Raw genomic sequence first — 16,449 nt, 5'->3', positions numbered from 1 at the left:
CCCTCGCACACATGATTCGACGCTGCCAGTGTCAGGAGCAGACGGTGCGTTGGCTGCAGACGCAGCACACGGTACAGACACACCCGGCAGCAAGCCATTCTGAATTCAGATGGGTGCTCACCTCAGTGGGGACGAGGGTCACCCAAGCGCTGGGGCTGCACCTGTAACAACTTATTTCTTAAGCGGGATGCTGGGTGTACAGGTGTCATTATATTCTTCACATTTTAAAAACCATATTTATCACATATTTATTTATTTGGCTGTGCCAGGTCTGTGTCTCTGGCACATACTATGGCATGTGGGGTCTAGTTCCCTGACCAGGGATCAAACCCAGGCCCCCCGCGTAGGAAGTATGGAGTCTTAAACACTGGACCATGAAGGAAGTCCCCTTCACATTTTTTAATATGTCCAACTATTCTATTTTTTTTTTTTTTTTTTTTTTTTACCAAAAGGACATAAAGTGAGTGAGCTGGCCATACAGTTACCCATGGGTAGTCTAAGCTGATGGGCTATGTGGCTCTTGCCAGAAACAGCCATCCCTACCCGTCTGGTGAAAACCTGAAATAAAGGGGCATCACAAAGAAGGCCCTTGGCCTTCTGGGGAGGAGATGGGTGTGGGGTCCAGACACAGGGGATCAGGCAGAGGGAGGGACAGAGGAGAGGAGGGGGTGGCAAGCTCCAAATGGGGGTTCTTGTGAGGTCAGCTGGACTGGGGTGTTGAGAGGCTGGGGGTCCGAGAGAGAACCCTGCCTGGACCCAGGTCTTAGCCGCAGGGAGGCTGGGACTGGAGCCGAGAGCCGGGAAGATGAGGGAAGGGTGTCTGGGCCGGAGCCCGCAGAGGCCCCCAGAGACAGGATTCCGCGTGTCAGCAGGCGGCTCCGTGTGAAACCCAGATCACGGCTTGCAGCTTCGGGCTTGGGCAAATTATGCCTTAGGCTTCCAAGTGGAGCTGCGGTCATGGCTGCCAAGTGCTGATGGCACAGAATTGGCCGCCTTGGGCACAGGGAAGTAAGAGCCAGGAGCAGACTGTGTCCACGCAGCCCAGGGAGCCAGCCTGCGGAGACCTCACTCCTGGAGCGCATGGGCCTCCCCCAGCACTGAGACGAAGGGAGATGGAGAGGCAGACGGAGGCAGAGGCGAAGAGCTCTGAGAAAGGCTCCCAGGAACAGAGCAGCAGCTGGGCAGCCCATGGGTTAGCGGCCCATGTCTGCAGAGGGGCGGAGCTTCCCCTTAACTGCGGACGTGATTCATTCCCCGACCAGAGGCCTCCTGCCTGCGTCACCCTTCCTGTCCCTCCCACACACTCGTGTGGACGTCCAGCCTGCACGTCCCTTGGCACCTCAAGTCCCACCCCTGACCCCACTCCATCCTCGGCACCGCTCAAGCCTAGCGGTACCCAGCCGACTGGCAGGGGTCACCTCCAGAGGGCGGACTTGGGGAGAGGTTGGGCTAGCCCCTGAAGTGGGCCCAGGAACATCTGGGTTCAGAATTCTGGGGTCCCAGAGAGCCGGCCTGGTCTGGAATTGTCTAATTTCATAGCCACCAGCCACATGACGATACGAAGTGGGAATTAATACAAAATAAAATTAGTTAAATTCTATGCAGATGAATAAATAAAACAGACAACGTACAGTTCAGGTGCTCCACGGTCACGTGTGGCCAGTGGCCACGGTCCTGGACGATGCAGATATAGAATATTTCCACCAACACAGAAAATTCTGTGATCAAGAAGGCGGGGGCGTGGGCTCGGGGGGCGTGGGCTTCGGTGGGACAACCCCTCCTTCTAAAACAACTGCTATGTCACCATGATGTCCCTCTGCCCGTCCAACCTGGATCTGGCACCCAGCAGGTTCCCAGCACACCCCTGTCATCTCCAAGGGGGGCAAGTCCCTTCACCCCTGGGCCCCAGTGTCCTCTGACAAGAGGCCATGAATGGAGCTCAGCCCCTGGGCCCGGCCACTGGATGTGACCACAAAGATGCATGGTCAGTTCCTGTGATGACCACACCAGGGCTCAGGTCTGGGAGGCCGGAGACACCCAGAGGGGAGAAGTCACACAGACCCAGCGGGGGCACCAAGGTTGAGAGGTGGAGCCCCGTACCCCCTCCACCCCCTCCATCCCCACTCCTTGGCCCAGGCCAGGTCATGGTTGGCAGAGTCTCTTCAGAGCCCGTGAGCAGTAACCCCTGACCCCAGATTAACCAAGTGGGCCAAGGCTGAACTAGCCACTTACCTGGGCCAGTTGGGTCACCAAGCTTCCGGAGACGGCCGCTGGAGGTCCGTGTGACTCCTAAAGACAGGGGCAGAGGGCAAAGGTCACCCAAGGCCACCAGAGGAAGGTTAACACTGGGCATATCCTCACCTTGGCTCCTGTCAGGGGTTTCAGAACCAGAAACCCACTCCTTGTGGGGCCAGAGGTCCTCGCAGGTAACACCTGGCCCCAGCGGCCACCTGCAGGAACAGCTACCACCGTCTGGATGCGGACCAGGCACTGGGTCAAACCCTTTATGCACATTTTCCCACCCGACCCTTATTACTCCATTTTGCAGATGAGATAACCAAGTCTCAGTGGGGTTGCGTCACTTGTCTGAGGCTACACAGCTATGAGGAATTGAGCCCAGAACAAAGTGAAGTCCATCGAACTCCAAAACCTGGGCTGGGCTCCAGGGTGCCGGCTGCCAGGACTGTCTGCAGGATGGACAGGTGCTGGCACGGGTCAGGCACAGGCCGGCTCCAGTACAACCCGCGTCTACCTTGTTGGGAAGTGGGGTTTCCCTGTCCTGGGTCTGCAACACGAGGTAAGCCGGGCTGGACTGGGCAGAGTCGGGGGCGAGCTGTTCTCCTCCCTCCCTGCCCCCCAGGAGGGAGCCAGAACAGAGCTCCGGAGGAAGTCGGCCTCCTGCCTCCCTGCACATGCCCCTCAGCCCAGCGCTTGATCCCTGGGGAGGCTCAAGGCAGGCAAGTCCCAACTCGAGCAGATTTGCTGAGGTGCTAAGCCGACCAAACTCGAGAGGTCTCTAAGAGGGGGAGGCAGGTGGCTGTCCCACTTCTGCCAAGGTCATGGTGCTCTGGGGTCTGCTGTCTGGGCGACCAGGGCAAGCCCAGCAGAAGCCTTCCCCGCGGACAACAACACACGCTGGAGAAGCCCAGGACGGGCCCAGGCTGGACCCGGACACCTGCCTGCAGCCTCCACCGTCTGACACGCACCCAGATTGCTAGAGTCAGACATGCCAGCTCCTCCCCTGCAGTTCGCCAGAGAGACTCATTCATTCATTCATCACTTACTCCACAAGCCCACTTCTAAACTATGACCGACCAGGAGTGAATGCAGTCAGCTTTGTTTTGAAAGTTTCCAGAGCCCTGAGCAGGGCAGCCTGCAGGCTTGGTCTTCCTGTCCAGCCCCAGGGACGCAGACAGTCGTCACGTCTGCAGGATGACTCAACAGCTGACAACAAGATGGGAAGAGGGCTGTCCTTCAGGGCCTGGTGTTGGCAAATACCTGCCACTAAGCCCTGGCCTCTTTCCAGGCTGGGGAAGACCCCAAGACGGCCCCAGGTTGAGCTGAACTCACCTACCATGTAAATGGGCTTCCCTGGTGGCTCAAATGGTAAAGAATCTGCCCGCAATGTGGGAGACCTGGGTTTAATCCCTGGGTTGGGAAGATCCCCTGGAGAAAGGAATGGCAACCCACTCCAGTATTCTTGTCTGAAGAATCCCATGGACGGAGGAGCCTGGCAGGCAGTCCATGAGATCGCGAAGAGTCAGACACAACTGAATGACTAAGACAGACACACACACACACACACACACACACACACTCCCCATGTAAACAACACTGCAAGAGACGCACTTGACTTGCAGTTCCCGAGAGCGGTGAGCACTGGGAGCTGGGGTGACTGGTAAGGCTTTGAGGAGACGAGGACTGGAGGGTCCTTGAAGGAGGGCCAGGTGGACACTGGGCTCCCACAGCCACTTCCAGCGCCAAGGCTCCATGACAACCACGGGCTTTAGGTCCATTCTCCTACTCAGTGTGACAGGCCCATGAGGCAGGTGCCATCACCCCATTTCATAGATGAGGGAAGTGAGGGTCAGAAGCCCTGAAGCTGTCAAAACTCCTACAAAGCCCCTGGCCCCACCCCAGCCATGCAGAGACCACGATGGTTGGTTGTATGTGTCATTTTTAACCGGATCCCAGGGTGCCCAGATACTTGGCTAAACACTATTTCTGGCCTTGTCTGTGAGGGTGTTTCTGGATGAGATGAACATGTGCCTGGTGGTCTGGGAGAAGCAGATCATCTCCCAGTGCAGGCGGGCATCCTCCAGTCCCGAGAGAGCCTGAACAGAACAAAAGGCAGAGGGAAGGAGAATTCTCTCTTTGCCCGACTGCCTGAGCTGCAGCCCTGGTCTCCTCCTGCCCCAGGACTAGCATCGCCTCCCCTGGGTTCTCAGTCCTCAGACTTGGACTGAATCCACCAGTGGCCTCCCTGGGTGTCCAACTTGCAGAAGGCAGATGGTAACTGCATGAGCCAATTCCTCATCACTCCCTCCCTCTCTCCTACTAGAACTGTTGTTCTGAGGAACTTTGACTATCGCTGGCCTCACACAGCAGAGATGGGAGCATCCTTCCATGGGCACCCATGTGACACTGATGAAAAGTGATAAAGGCGAATCACCCTGCTGAGTGATAAAGGCGAATGGTGATTCCAGGCTGGCCCCGCCACACAGGCTGGATGGAGCACAGGCTCTGACCTGTGGGGGCATGAGGTGTCGGCATCCGGCTCCCAGAATGCAGGGAGGAGAGGGCAAACCTGGAGTGGCTCTGATTTAAGAGCTGGGGGGAGAGGGAGGTGGAGGCAGGCGCTGCCCCCAAGGCTGCTGAGAGGACAGAAGAGTGAGCATGGGCACCCCTGGTGCCAGCTCCAGCCTCGTCTCCGTGATGGCGGCGACCTCCCCCCACACCCTAACGGGGAGCTGCGCTGCATTCAGTGACACAGGAGAATTCTCAACATCTGTCCCACCACCACCCCCAACATACACACACACATACAATGAGCTGCTTAGAAGTCAGCTGTCTGGGCTGAAAGTGGCACCAGTGAGCGACAGCTGAGCCCACGAACCCAGTGAATCCTCGATATGGAGACAGCGTGGTGCGGAATGGAGAAAGACCAGACCCCACATTCCTGTGGATCGAGTCACTTCCGGTTGCACCTCCCCCTATGCCAGCTGGATGCCCACTCTCCCAGACAAAGATTTAAAAAAAAGAGAGAGAGACAAAAGGGTCCATTCAGGTTAAACCCCAACCCCAGGCATCTGACCCCCAAGAACCAAACCCACGGTGGGGATACAGCCATGTTAATAAGGAAGACAGCCCATGTCTCAGATTTCTTGGGTGGAGTTATGGTTTTATTTACAGTTTATTTTTCAGATTTCCCGAAATGTACGGCTGGTGCCAGGCAGCCCCTGGCACAGAGAAGATGCCAGGCCTGCTCCCTTAAAAAAGAAGGGGAGGCAGCCACCCAAGGTTCCCGAGCCCGGGGTCACCTCCACCAGAGCCCTGGAAGAAACCCCAAACCTACAGCAGCTGAAATTCAGTTCCTCGGACCTAACTCCTCAGGTCTGTGTCCGAGACCAGCGAACAGGTAGCCGGAGAAGCCTCCAAGACATCAAATGGCTCCCTCCAGGGGAGAACAGGGTGCTTTTTATGCGATTTTAAAATAAAACATACTCGGAAAGAGGGGAGATCATTTGAAGTTCAGCTCTCTGGCATCATCCCAAACCAAATTATTTGAGTTCTCAGAGGCCAGGGAGGCAGGAAAGCCTGCAGCCAGACGAACAGGGCTTGAATCCAGACCTCGCCAGGCACTCACTGCGGATCCCAGAAATGACCTCCCCTTTCCAAGCCTCAGCTTTCCCATCTGCAGAATGGGGACAGAAATGGGGATTACTCACAGGCGACTAAGATTAAATGAGGCCACACGTTGCAGGCACTTAGCACAGTGCCTGCCACAAAATAAACACTCAACAGATAATATCATTTTTAGGATATCAATGATATATTAATATAAATTATTATTATAATAATTATTGGGACCCTTCTGGTGGTCCAGTGGTTAAAAATCCACCTCCCAATACAGGGGACACAAGTTCGATCCCTGGTCAAGGAGCTAGATCCCATTCGTCTCAACAAAGACCGAAGATCTCGCGTGCTGCAACTAAGACACAAAGCAGCCAAACAAATATTTTTTAAAAAAGAAAAAAGGCTTGGCTGCAGCCCTGTTTAAATATATATATATATATATAATATGACTAGAGAAGGAAATGGCAACCCACTCCAGTATTCTTGCCTGGAGAATCCCATGCACAGAGCAGCCTAGAGGGCTATGGTCCACAGGGTCACAAAGAGTCAGACACAACTTAGGGACTAAACCACCATATTATACGACAGCCACATACATACACCAGCCTGGACCCAGGGATTTACAGTCGGACATTCACAACCGCTGGCTGCCCTGTGCTTATGCATTTAAACAAAATGTAAGTTATAACCATGGAGAAGGGAACGGCTACCCACTCCAGTATTCTGGCCTGGAGAATTGCACGGACTGTATAGTCCATCGGGTCAAAAAGAGTCGAACACGACTGAGCGACTTTCACTTTCAAGTTATAACCCACGCACCTTGCACGTTGCAGCCAGGGTGCTGCTACCCCAAGAAGAGCTACCAGGAGTCCTATTTGATTCCCTGCCAACTAAGGGAAGCTGACAGCCCTCCCAGCCTCTGGGATGGACCGCTCATTAGAGGAAGCCAGGACAGGGTCTGTGATCCAGAGAAAACAGTGATGATTTGGGGGCTGTGAATCCCAGTGAGATCCCATACTTGCCCCTCCGCCCCCAGAAACTCCCCATCTGGCATCTGTGCTCACCTAGGCAGGGCCAAGGCCATTTCCCAAGTGTTCACGAGCTATAGGCCAGTGACGAACACTAGTCAGGTTTCACACGTGGAGGCCACAAGATTAAAATACACTTCTGGGACTTCCTGGTGGTCTACTGGTTAAGAATCTGTGCTTCCATTGCAGGGAGTGTGGGTTCAGTTGCTGACAGGGAACCTAGGATCCCACATGCCACACAGCACAGACAAAAAATAAATCAATTTTAAAAAAAAGAAACACTTCAGATCAGATGAAGCAAAAGATAGGAGGAAGCAGTGAGTAGGGACAGGACTCACTGCTGGTCCATGTCCCAGAGTGAATGAAAACGCAGCATTTCAATCAGGAAAGGTGGCCAGACACGGAGATGGGGCTCCTTGGTCCTCGAGAGAAAGGGGGTGAGCCACTGTCCCACCCATGATCGAGGTGGCCAGGGGCAGGGGGAGGATAGCTGGGGTGCTCTGGGGAGCCTTGCCTTGTAAAACTACCATGGGGTGGAGACCCATTACTGCAGCCTGATGGCAGAGCCCACGCCCAGGTAAACAGCCCTGCGTTCTCCCTGACCCTTCACCATAGATCAGCCAGGTGCCCCTCAACTGGGCAGACCAGTGCTGGCCCCCGAGTCTAGGGGCCTGGATGCCTATCTCATGGGTGTTCCCTGTGCATATAATTTGGGGAGTCTGGAAAAGAGAGAGAAGGACACAGTTACTGTGAAGACCTCTTATATTTTTTCCTTTCAGCCAAATTTTTATGATAGAATCTGGCAAAATACTAGATTAAATGGGCACTGAGAATCTAAACAGACTCTGGAGCTAGTGTATTATTGTTTAGTTGCTGAGTCGTATCTGAGTCTTTTGCAACCCCATGGACTGTAGCCCACCAGGCTCTTCTGTCCACGGAATTTTCCAGGCAAGAATACTGGAGTGGGTTGTCATTTCCTCCTCCAGGGGATCCTGCTGACCCAGGGATCGAACTCACGTCTTCTGCATTGGCAGATGGGTTCTTTACCCACTGAGCCATCAGGGAAGCCCAGTGCATTATTATTATATTAGTGACAGGGGACTTCATGCACCATCATCTCCTATTGGGGTCGCAGAGTCACCGTCCCACCCATGATCGGGGTGGCCGTCCTCAACCCCTCTGGGGTCTCACACACCCCAGACATCTTAAGCCAAGGAGGGGCAGAGCAGGAATCAGGCTGTCCCCAGGGGAGGGTGACGCGGCCACATGCACACACGAACACACATATCCTTTGCTCTACTGCCAACAACGCATGGGACCGGGCAGCCCTTCCCAGCCAGAAAGTCACCATTTTCTCCAAAGGGAGCTTTGCAGCAAGGAGCACTGTGCAAACTCGAGCACAAACACCCATTTTCAATAACGACAGGAGATTATCTGCAGAAAGGAATCAATACTCAATTTTTTCTTAAGAATCACACAAGTCCCTCCGGAAAGGACAAATTTGGACCTTGGCCAGGAGCCTCCTGCCACTCCGGCTGCCCCCAGCACCACCATCTTCCCCTCCCCCTGAGGTTCCTGTGCTCACAGAGGCTGTGAAGAGCTGTCTGGATCAAAGCCAAGGGCTTCAGCTGGCAGTGAAGAGTCCCATTCCAGGCTTATCTTCAGAGGAACCTGAGATAAGGAGATAAGCCTCCTTCCTCTTCTCCCTCTTCTGCCCTTCGCCTTTGCTGCCCACTGAGGTGTGCACTCAACAGGTGAGCAGGGCAGCCTTCCTCCTCCCTCCAGGCTGGCAGCTGGGGCTGCGGATTAAAAGGAACCTCAAGGATTCATCCACAAGGTGAGGAATCCTTCTGCCTTGCTGACCTACTCTGGCATAAGACTAAAAAACTGCAGAAAGTTCCGTTTTCAGCAAAGCTTGGGGTCTCAAAGCCACAGGTTCTAGTCCCTTCTCTGACTTCTGCCCTGCCCTGCCATTCCCCTTTTCAAGTGGAGGGAGTGCTCCTGGCCCACAGCCCACCCAGCTGCAAAGCCCCAGCCCAAAGGGGGCCTAGCCCTTGATGCTGACAGCTAGGGTGGGGCCAGGCAGAGCCACACCCAGGGCAGAGTAAGCGACACCAGGGTGCAAATCCGCCTCCAGCTCTCACTGCGTCTTCAGGTAAGCTTTTAGTCTTTCTAAGCCTCAGTTTCCACACCTACAAAATGTAGACTCATGAAAATATTAGTGAGCATCTCCTCTGTACCGGGCACTGCGTGAGGAGATGGGGACACAGCAGTGACCAACAGTGAGCTGGCCACTCTCTTGGTGGCGCTCCCGGCCCAGCGGGGAGGCGACACCAATACCACAGGCCGAGAAGTGCCCGCGGAGGGCCTGGGTCATCACCACTAGAGGCCAAGTTCATCACGTGACGTCAGTGCTGACCAAGCACGCACAGGGCCCTTCCCCTGAGGGTTCACCAGCCCTGGGTGTCTGCACTCTGGGTCCCATTCACATAAAAGACCCTGCCATCCAAAACACACGATACTTGGGACTTCCTGGTGGTCCAGTAGTTAGAACTCCATGCTTTTGCTGCCAAGGATATGGGTTCAATCCCTGGTCAGAAACTAAGATCCCGCAAGCTGAGGGGCACGGCCAAAACAAAACAACACAAAAGCATGACAGCTAAGTCTGAATTTCAGCTAAACAACAGATAATTTAAAGCAGAAATGTACCCCTCATCCTTCTCCCTTCCCAGGCTCTCTTCAGTGGCAGAGGAGTTGACCTCTGCAGGCTGAGGTCTCTAGGTCCCCAGGTCTACAGCCTTTCGGCAGGATTCCACCTATAGGAGGAGACTGGAAGGTGAGAGTCAGGGAGAACCAGGGTAGATCTTTCCCTTGGAAGGTTTCTCCAACAGCAGATTTTGTCTGCTCTGCAGCTGCAGCTCCAGCCGGGCAGGTTCACCTTCGGGCAGGTTCACCTTCGTCCAGCCTTCCATCAGGTAACCCTGATCCCTGGACTCTGATAACACGCCTTCCTCCCTCTGATCCTTTGATGGGGGGTGGACGGGGAGTAATGACTTCTCCCCTGCTGATCTCTGATTGTCTCCAAGAAGCTAAGAAACATCAAACACCAGGGTCCTTAGTTCAGGTACATCCCATTTCAAGGTACTTGACAAGGGCCATAGAAATACGTTCACATAGTCAAGTGTTTTTGCAAAATTTGCAAAATGGAATAAATTTTAACCCCAGTCAGTTACGATTGCTTTCTCCTTCTGCTCTGAGTTCCTGCCCACTGTCCTTTCTCCAGTGGAGGGGTGGCTGGCCTTTGGGGGCTCATGCTAATGAAAAGCTGAATTGGGAGAACAGTTTGGCGTTCAGTGGGCTTTATTTACAAGGTTTACAGTTATTTCCATGCATAGTTACCTGACTGCTCGTCACCCCCATGTTAAGGCCAGGAATACTCCTACTTAGTTTCCCAAATCTACTGTGCAAAATCTGAAGGAATAAGATAGGAATGTGTCTGCTGTATTTAAAATGGATAACTAACAGGGACCTACTGTAGAGCACGTAGAACTCTCCTCAGTGTTATGTGGCAGTCTGGATGGGAGGGGAGTTTGGGGAAGAATGGATACAGGTATATGGCTGAGTCCCTTCACTGTTCATCTAAAACTGTTACAACATTGTTAATCGGCTATACCCCAATACAAAATTAAAAGTTAAAAAAATTATAATAAAATAAATGGAAAAAAAGATATGATTGTGTTCTGCAGTACCTGTTGCCAGAAAAATGTGGGCAGTGTAGGAGAGCAAGACTTGAAGCATATGGAGCCAGAGGTGGTTTGGTCGCTAAGTCGTGTTTGACTCTTGTGACCTCATGAACTATCGTTCGCCAGGCTCCCCTGTCCTTGGGATTTCCCAGACAAGAATACTGGAGTGGGTTGCCATTTCCTTCTCTAGAGGATCTTTCCGATCCAGGGATTGAACCCTGGTCTCCTGCATTGCAGGCAGATTCTTAATGATGGCGCCACCAGGGAAGACCTAGCCAGAGGCTGATCTGTGGGAAATTATTCCAGTCACCAAATATAACGTTGTAAGCAGAGAATCCAATTCTCTTCAACTCAAAACAGAAAGTATCTCTGGTTAGAAAAAAATGCAATAATGTACCACATAAAGTCGTGGCTTCCCAAGTGGGAAGAACCTGCCTGCCAATGTGGGAGACATAAGAGACTCAGGTTCGATCCCTGGGTAGGGAAGATCCCCTGGAGGAGGGCATGGCAACCCACTCTAGTATTCTTGCATGGAGTATCCCCATGGACAGAGGAGCCTGGTGGGCTACAGTCCGTGGGGTCGTAAACAGAGACGACTGAAGCAACTTAGCACGCGTGCAAACCACGTACGGTTACAAATGCCCCGTACTTGTCTCTTTCTTTCTGGATGGGAATCACATGAAAATGGAATTTATCAGAATTCTTGTGTTTATAGGATGAAAAATTGCAGCAGGTGCCAGAAGCTCTGAGTTAAGGTACCCTTTTTCACACATCCCAAGAACCAAAAGTAAAAATTAAACAAAAAAAAAATTATTTGGCCATGCTGCACAGTATGCAGGATCTTAGTTCCCCAACCAGGGATCAAACCTGTGTCCCCTGTAATGGCAGGGCAGAGTCTTAATTACTGGACCCTCCCCACTCAACCAGGGAAGTTCCTAAATTTTGATTAACTAAGAGATGAATTATCTTTCTATTCTCTCAATAAAAAACCATATTACACAGTCATCATATAAAGAAGTGATCAAGCAGTATTCAGCCAAAAAATATAGGGAAATAAATTACTTTGGAGACAGGACAAGTAGTTGATTAATAAAAAAAAATAATGTTAGCTTTCTGAATTGGGGGGATGCTTATGAAATTTGCCCACTGTTTAAAATTTATAATCTCAAATGTCTTTTCTCATTCTCAACAAATAAGTGAAAGTGAAGTTGCTCAGTCGTGTCCGACTCTTTGCGACCCCATGGACTGTAGCCCACCATGCTCCTCCGTCCATGGGATTCTCCAGGCAAGAATACTGGAGTGGGTTGCCATTTCCTTCTCCAGGGGATCTTCCTGACCCAAGGATCGAACCCAGGTCTCCCGCATTGCAGGCAGATGCTTTAACCTCTGAGCCACCTGGGAAGCCCCAATTACCTCAACAAATAATTCCATGTGTATTGTTAGAGAGCTGTTATAAACCCCACACACAAACCTGGCTGCCTCTTTGTGCCCTATGGCTTCTCCATCTTCTGTACATGTAAGTCCTTCTGTTCTAAATCCTGGAGTGGTTTTTGTTTCCTGTTTAGACCCCAGTTCGCATGCCATGAGCAAACTGTTCATGTGAGAAAGATGAGTAGACTAACACAGTAGGGCCAACGGACCAAGGGGGAAATCGTGGATAAGGTGGAGGATGGTTAGCGATCAGAAACCAATGACAACAACAAAAGGGGCAGCAAGGGGACACCCCGGAATATGAGAAAGGCTGAACCATCCTTTGAGTCCTCCTGCTTAATGGGCAGCAGGTCACCAAAGAGGCGGATGTGTCTCACTCAACCTGTCAATGCTCATGAGATTAAATCCAAGGATACTCACAGGGAGGTGTGATCGGGGACTGAGGGGCAGACGCCCTGGGAGGGGAGCTGGGAGGGGAGAGAAACCAAAGAGCAGCCACGGAAGGTCGGCCGGACAGGCAGCACTGTGGCCTGGCCTGGGGAGCCTGAAGGTTCCAGAAGAAACTGCGGCCCAAGTAACCCGGCAGCAGAATGAAGGATCTCCAGGAGATGTGGCTGCTTACCTGGGGGCAGGTGGCCCATCTCTAAGACTAGGGCATGCCCAAGGAAGCAAGGAAACCCCCTCCTGCATCTTGTAGGGGCCAAAGAAGAGAGGGAGAGGAGAGGTGGGGGCCGGGGGGAGCAGCTGGCATCATATGCCAGCCAGAGAGAGGAACCGCAGACTGTAGGCAACTAGGCAGATCTTTTAAAGGACAAGTAAACCCTGGGACTTCTCAGCGGCTATAAGCAGGCTGATAGTTGGCGCAAATGGCATTTTCTGTTCATTAAAACTCTTAATAACTGCTGGGTTGAGAACACTTGCTTGGAACTTCTCTGGCAGCTCAATGGTAAAGAATTCACCTGCCAATGCAGGCGCGATCCCTGAACTGGGAAGATCCCACATGCCTCAGAGCAACTAAGCTCGTGCACCACAGCTACTGAGCCTGTGCTCTTAGAGCCGGGGAGTTGCGACTACTGAGCCCACGTGCCCCAACCACTGAAGCCCCAGCGCCCTAGAGCCCGTGCTTCGCAACAAGAGAAGCCACCGCATTGAGAAGCCTGCACACCACGCTCCCCACAACTAGAGAAAAGCCCGGGCAGCAACGAAAATCCAGCACAGCCAAAAATAAATAAATAACATTGTATAAAGAAAAGAACACTTGTTTGGTTTCTGGAGCCATCCCAGGAATGCTGGGAATCATCTTGGGCAGTATTTTATTAAATTAATTGCCTCCAAAAATTTCCAGTATCCAGCCAGTCCGTGTCTCACAGCTGTAAGCACGGCTACTGTTAACATCTCCAGCTCAGCACAGCATTCTCCGTTGAGGGTCACAGACGCCCACCACCAAGGAAGAGCACCAGCATCCGCAGACCGTTCAAGCGCTATGGCGAGAGGATGGCTAAGTAAATTCGGCAACACCCACTCTGAAGAGCCATTCAAACTGTAATTAGGGGATCCATGCATGGGATCTGATTTTCATGTGAAAAGAGCAGAATTAAAGATGATCTGTACAGAGAATATGCAACTCTCTGAAAAAACATTATATCCCTTTGATAATTAAATCAAACAATACGACCAGTGCATGTGGAAACAAGTCCAGAAGAAACCCAAAAAACAACGTTGTGACCAACAGGCTTGGAGAATCTGTCCTTTTAATTTCCTGTTCATTGTTTGGTAACAAGTAACGAACAAGATTACCTGGGGCTTCCCAGGTGGCTCAGTGGTAAAGAATCCGCCTACCAATGCAAGAGATGTCAGAGACGTGGGTTCCATCCCTGGGTCTGGCAGATTCCCCCGGAGTAGGAAATGGCAACCCACTCCAGTGTTCTTGCCTGGAAAATCCTGTGGACAGAGGAGCCTGGCGGGCTACAGACCATGGGGTCGCAAAGACTTGGACAAGACTGAGTGACTGAGCTTCACCACCATGAACAAAACGAACAACTAAAGGAAAAAAGGCAAGATTGAAAAAAGAGATAAACAGTGTCTTTTATAAAGTTTTCCTTTTTAAAAGTACAGTAAGGCACAGGCTTGGCAGCTAGAGCGTCAGGCCCCAGGGACCAGGAAAACGCTGCCGCCAGGAAGATCCGCTCCCCACGGCTCAGAGTTTGTTCACCACCCCTCGGGGCCCCTGACATGGACCGGAAGTCTACCTACCCCGCTCTGGCCACCTATGTGTACGCGGCTGTCATTCCACCACCTGGCGTTGTCCCCACGACGTCTACACTGGGTAACCTCTGCACGAAAACCCAACACCTGCGCCTGGGCCCTGCATCTAGGCCCTGCATCTAGAGTCCAAGTCACCTGTTCATTAGTGAGGTTTGCAGACCACCCCCCAACAGCCCTCTGGGTTAATTAGCCCAGTCCTTCGGCTGGAAGACGACAGGGGTTGTATTTAATAACCCACTTCCAAGTGGCTTTGGGTTACAGAGCCTTACTCTCCGGCTGAGCCCCGATCCTGGTGGAAACAGGAGGCACAGTCCAAGGGAGGGCTGTGAAAGCCCCAGGATGTGGATCAGATTGATCGGCAGGACAAGCCCAAGGCGGCCTGCCAGCTCGCCTCTGCCCAGGTCTGCCCAGCCCCTCCTGGTAACCATGTTTGTGGGAGTGATCCCCGGCCAGGCTGCCCCAACACGCCTGGCCCAGCCGAGACAAGGGGCCCAGGCACACTCTCAGGGAGGTCTAGGGTGGACGCGGCCAGCCCCTGGTTCCCAGGTACAGCCTTGAGAGACCCCGCAGGGCCCAGCCACAGCCCAGGCTTCACAGTACACCTACCCTTTAAGAGTTCTGGAGGGAGCAAGGCCTCCCCAGGAACCAGAAAGAAGGCAAGGTCACCCGCATCTCTCATAGGGATCCCTCTTGCCTCGGTCCGGCCTCTGAAACCCTGGGCCAGGGAGGGCACTCCTTCCTGGGGAGGGGGTGATCTGGCCCTTCTCACCCCACCCAGCACTTCCAGGGGCCCTTGGGAAGCTGGGGGCCACACATGCAGGCCGGAGCGGCCATCCAGGGTTCCTCTCCCCCGTCACAAAGCCAGCATTGCTCAGAGGATGACTAGGACTCGAGCTCCGTCCAGAGAGGGCAGGCAGCCGGCTGCCCTGTGCGCTAGGATCATCTTCCTCTCCCCCTTCCTATCCCAGAGGCTTGCAGGCTGCCAGCAGTCACGCTTCGCAGAACCAGGTCAGATTAGGCCCGGAACAAAGCTCGGTTGTTGCAAGGCTTCCAAGAGGCCACGGACGGCAGGGCACCCGGAGCCGCCTCCCCCTCCCCCGGGCAGCGCCTCAATGCCCCACCTTCACGTGGGCTGCAAATGGACCCGGCCCCCAGGGTGGGGACAGGGAGATAAGGCAGGGAGAAACTGGGCTGGGAGCAGAAGGCCACAGTCAACCCAGGAGACCCGAGGCCAGGACACCCTTCCAGAGCGTTGCTGAAAGCCACCAGCCTGCAGGAAGGAGCCAGCCCTCAGCGACGCCCAGCAGACTCTTCTAGAAAGAATAACTGAACCTACAGGGAGGCTCGAAACAGGCCAAGAACTTGCAAAATGGGCACCCCCAGCTCAGCCCAGCTGCTCCAGCAAAACCATGGGTACTTCGCCTCTCGACAAAGTTTCTGGGCCCAGTTACAGCTGCCCAACAGGGAAGGGGCAGGCTGACCAGCTACCGGCCTCAGGGATCCTTCAGTTCTCCTGTCAAACTCAGGGACCTATGGCCCCAGGCCTGACCTCAGGAACCCCAGCCCCAGAGGCCTGTGACCAGCAGGACAGGCTCCCTTCCATCAGTGCTTCTGGACAGGCAATCTCTTGTAGCTGCCACGGGGACTCACTGGCCAAGATCTCTGCTGGAGCACTGTGGGGGCTGTAACCTTGCGTGCTCCTCTTCGGGACCCCAGGGGGCATCCCCAGCCACTCATACCCACCGATCCCCCATAAGTCCCCTGACGGTGCCTATGGCTGGAGTGTTCCAAAGTTACAGCTCCAGGGACTTCCCCGGTGATCTAGTGGTTAAGAATTCACCTTGCAATCAGGGTATGCAGGTCTGAGCCGTGGTGGGGGAGCTAAGATCCCGCGTGCCGCAGAGCAAGTAAGCCGGCAAGCCACAACTAGAGAAAGCCCGCATGCCACACAGAAGACCCAGCACAGTCAAAAAAAAAAAAAAAAAAATTATAAAAAAACAAAGCAATAGCTCCTGTAGGGGTGCAGAAACCCAGCATGTCACCTCCCTCCCCACCCACCACTTACCGCCCCCACCTGCCCCTCTGCCCCCCAAGGCCTGGGACCTCTCTCTCCACCCCGGGCAAGG

General features: G+C 53.4%; 1 protein-coding gene across 1 annotated transcript in view; it reads right to left on the bottom strand.

Annotated features, from left to right (window-relative positions):
* Nucleotides 1-16,449, bottom strand: part of SEPTIN9 (septin 9) — a 178,406-nt gene that overhangs the window by 157,347 nt on the left and 4,610 nt on the right. The window contains exon 2 of the mRNA XM_006064083.4: nucleotides 2,233-2,289. Within this exon, the coding sequence (XP_006064145.1) occupies nucleotides 2,233-2,289 (57 nt within the window). The remainder of the gene's footprint in view (nucleotides 1-2,232; nucleotides 2,290-16,449) is intronic.

This window comes from Bubalus bubalis, chromosome 3 (genome assembly GCF_019923935.1).
Source record: "Bubalus bubalis isolate 160015118507 breed Murrah chromosome 3, NDDB_SH_1, whole genome shotgun sequence".
Lineage (NCBI taxonomy): Eukaryota > Metazoa > Chordata > Mammalia > Artiodactyla > Bovidae > Bubalus > Bubalus bubalis.
Note: the sequence above shows the minus strand (reverse complement) of the source record. Positions and strands in the feature narration are given on the sequence as shown.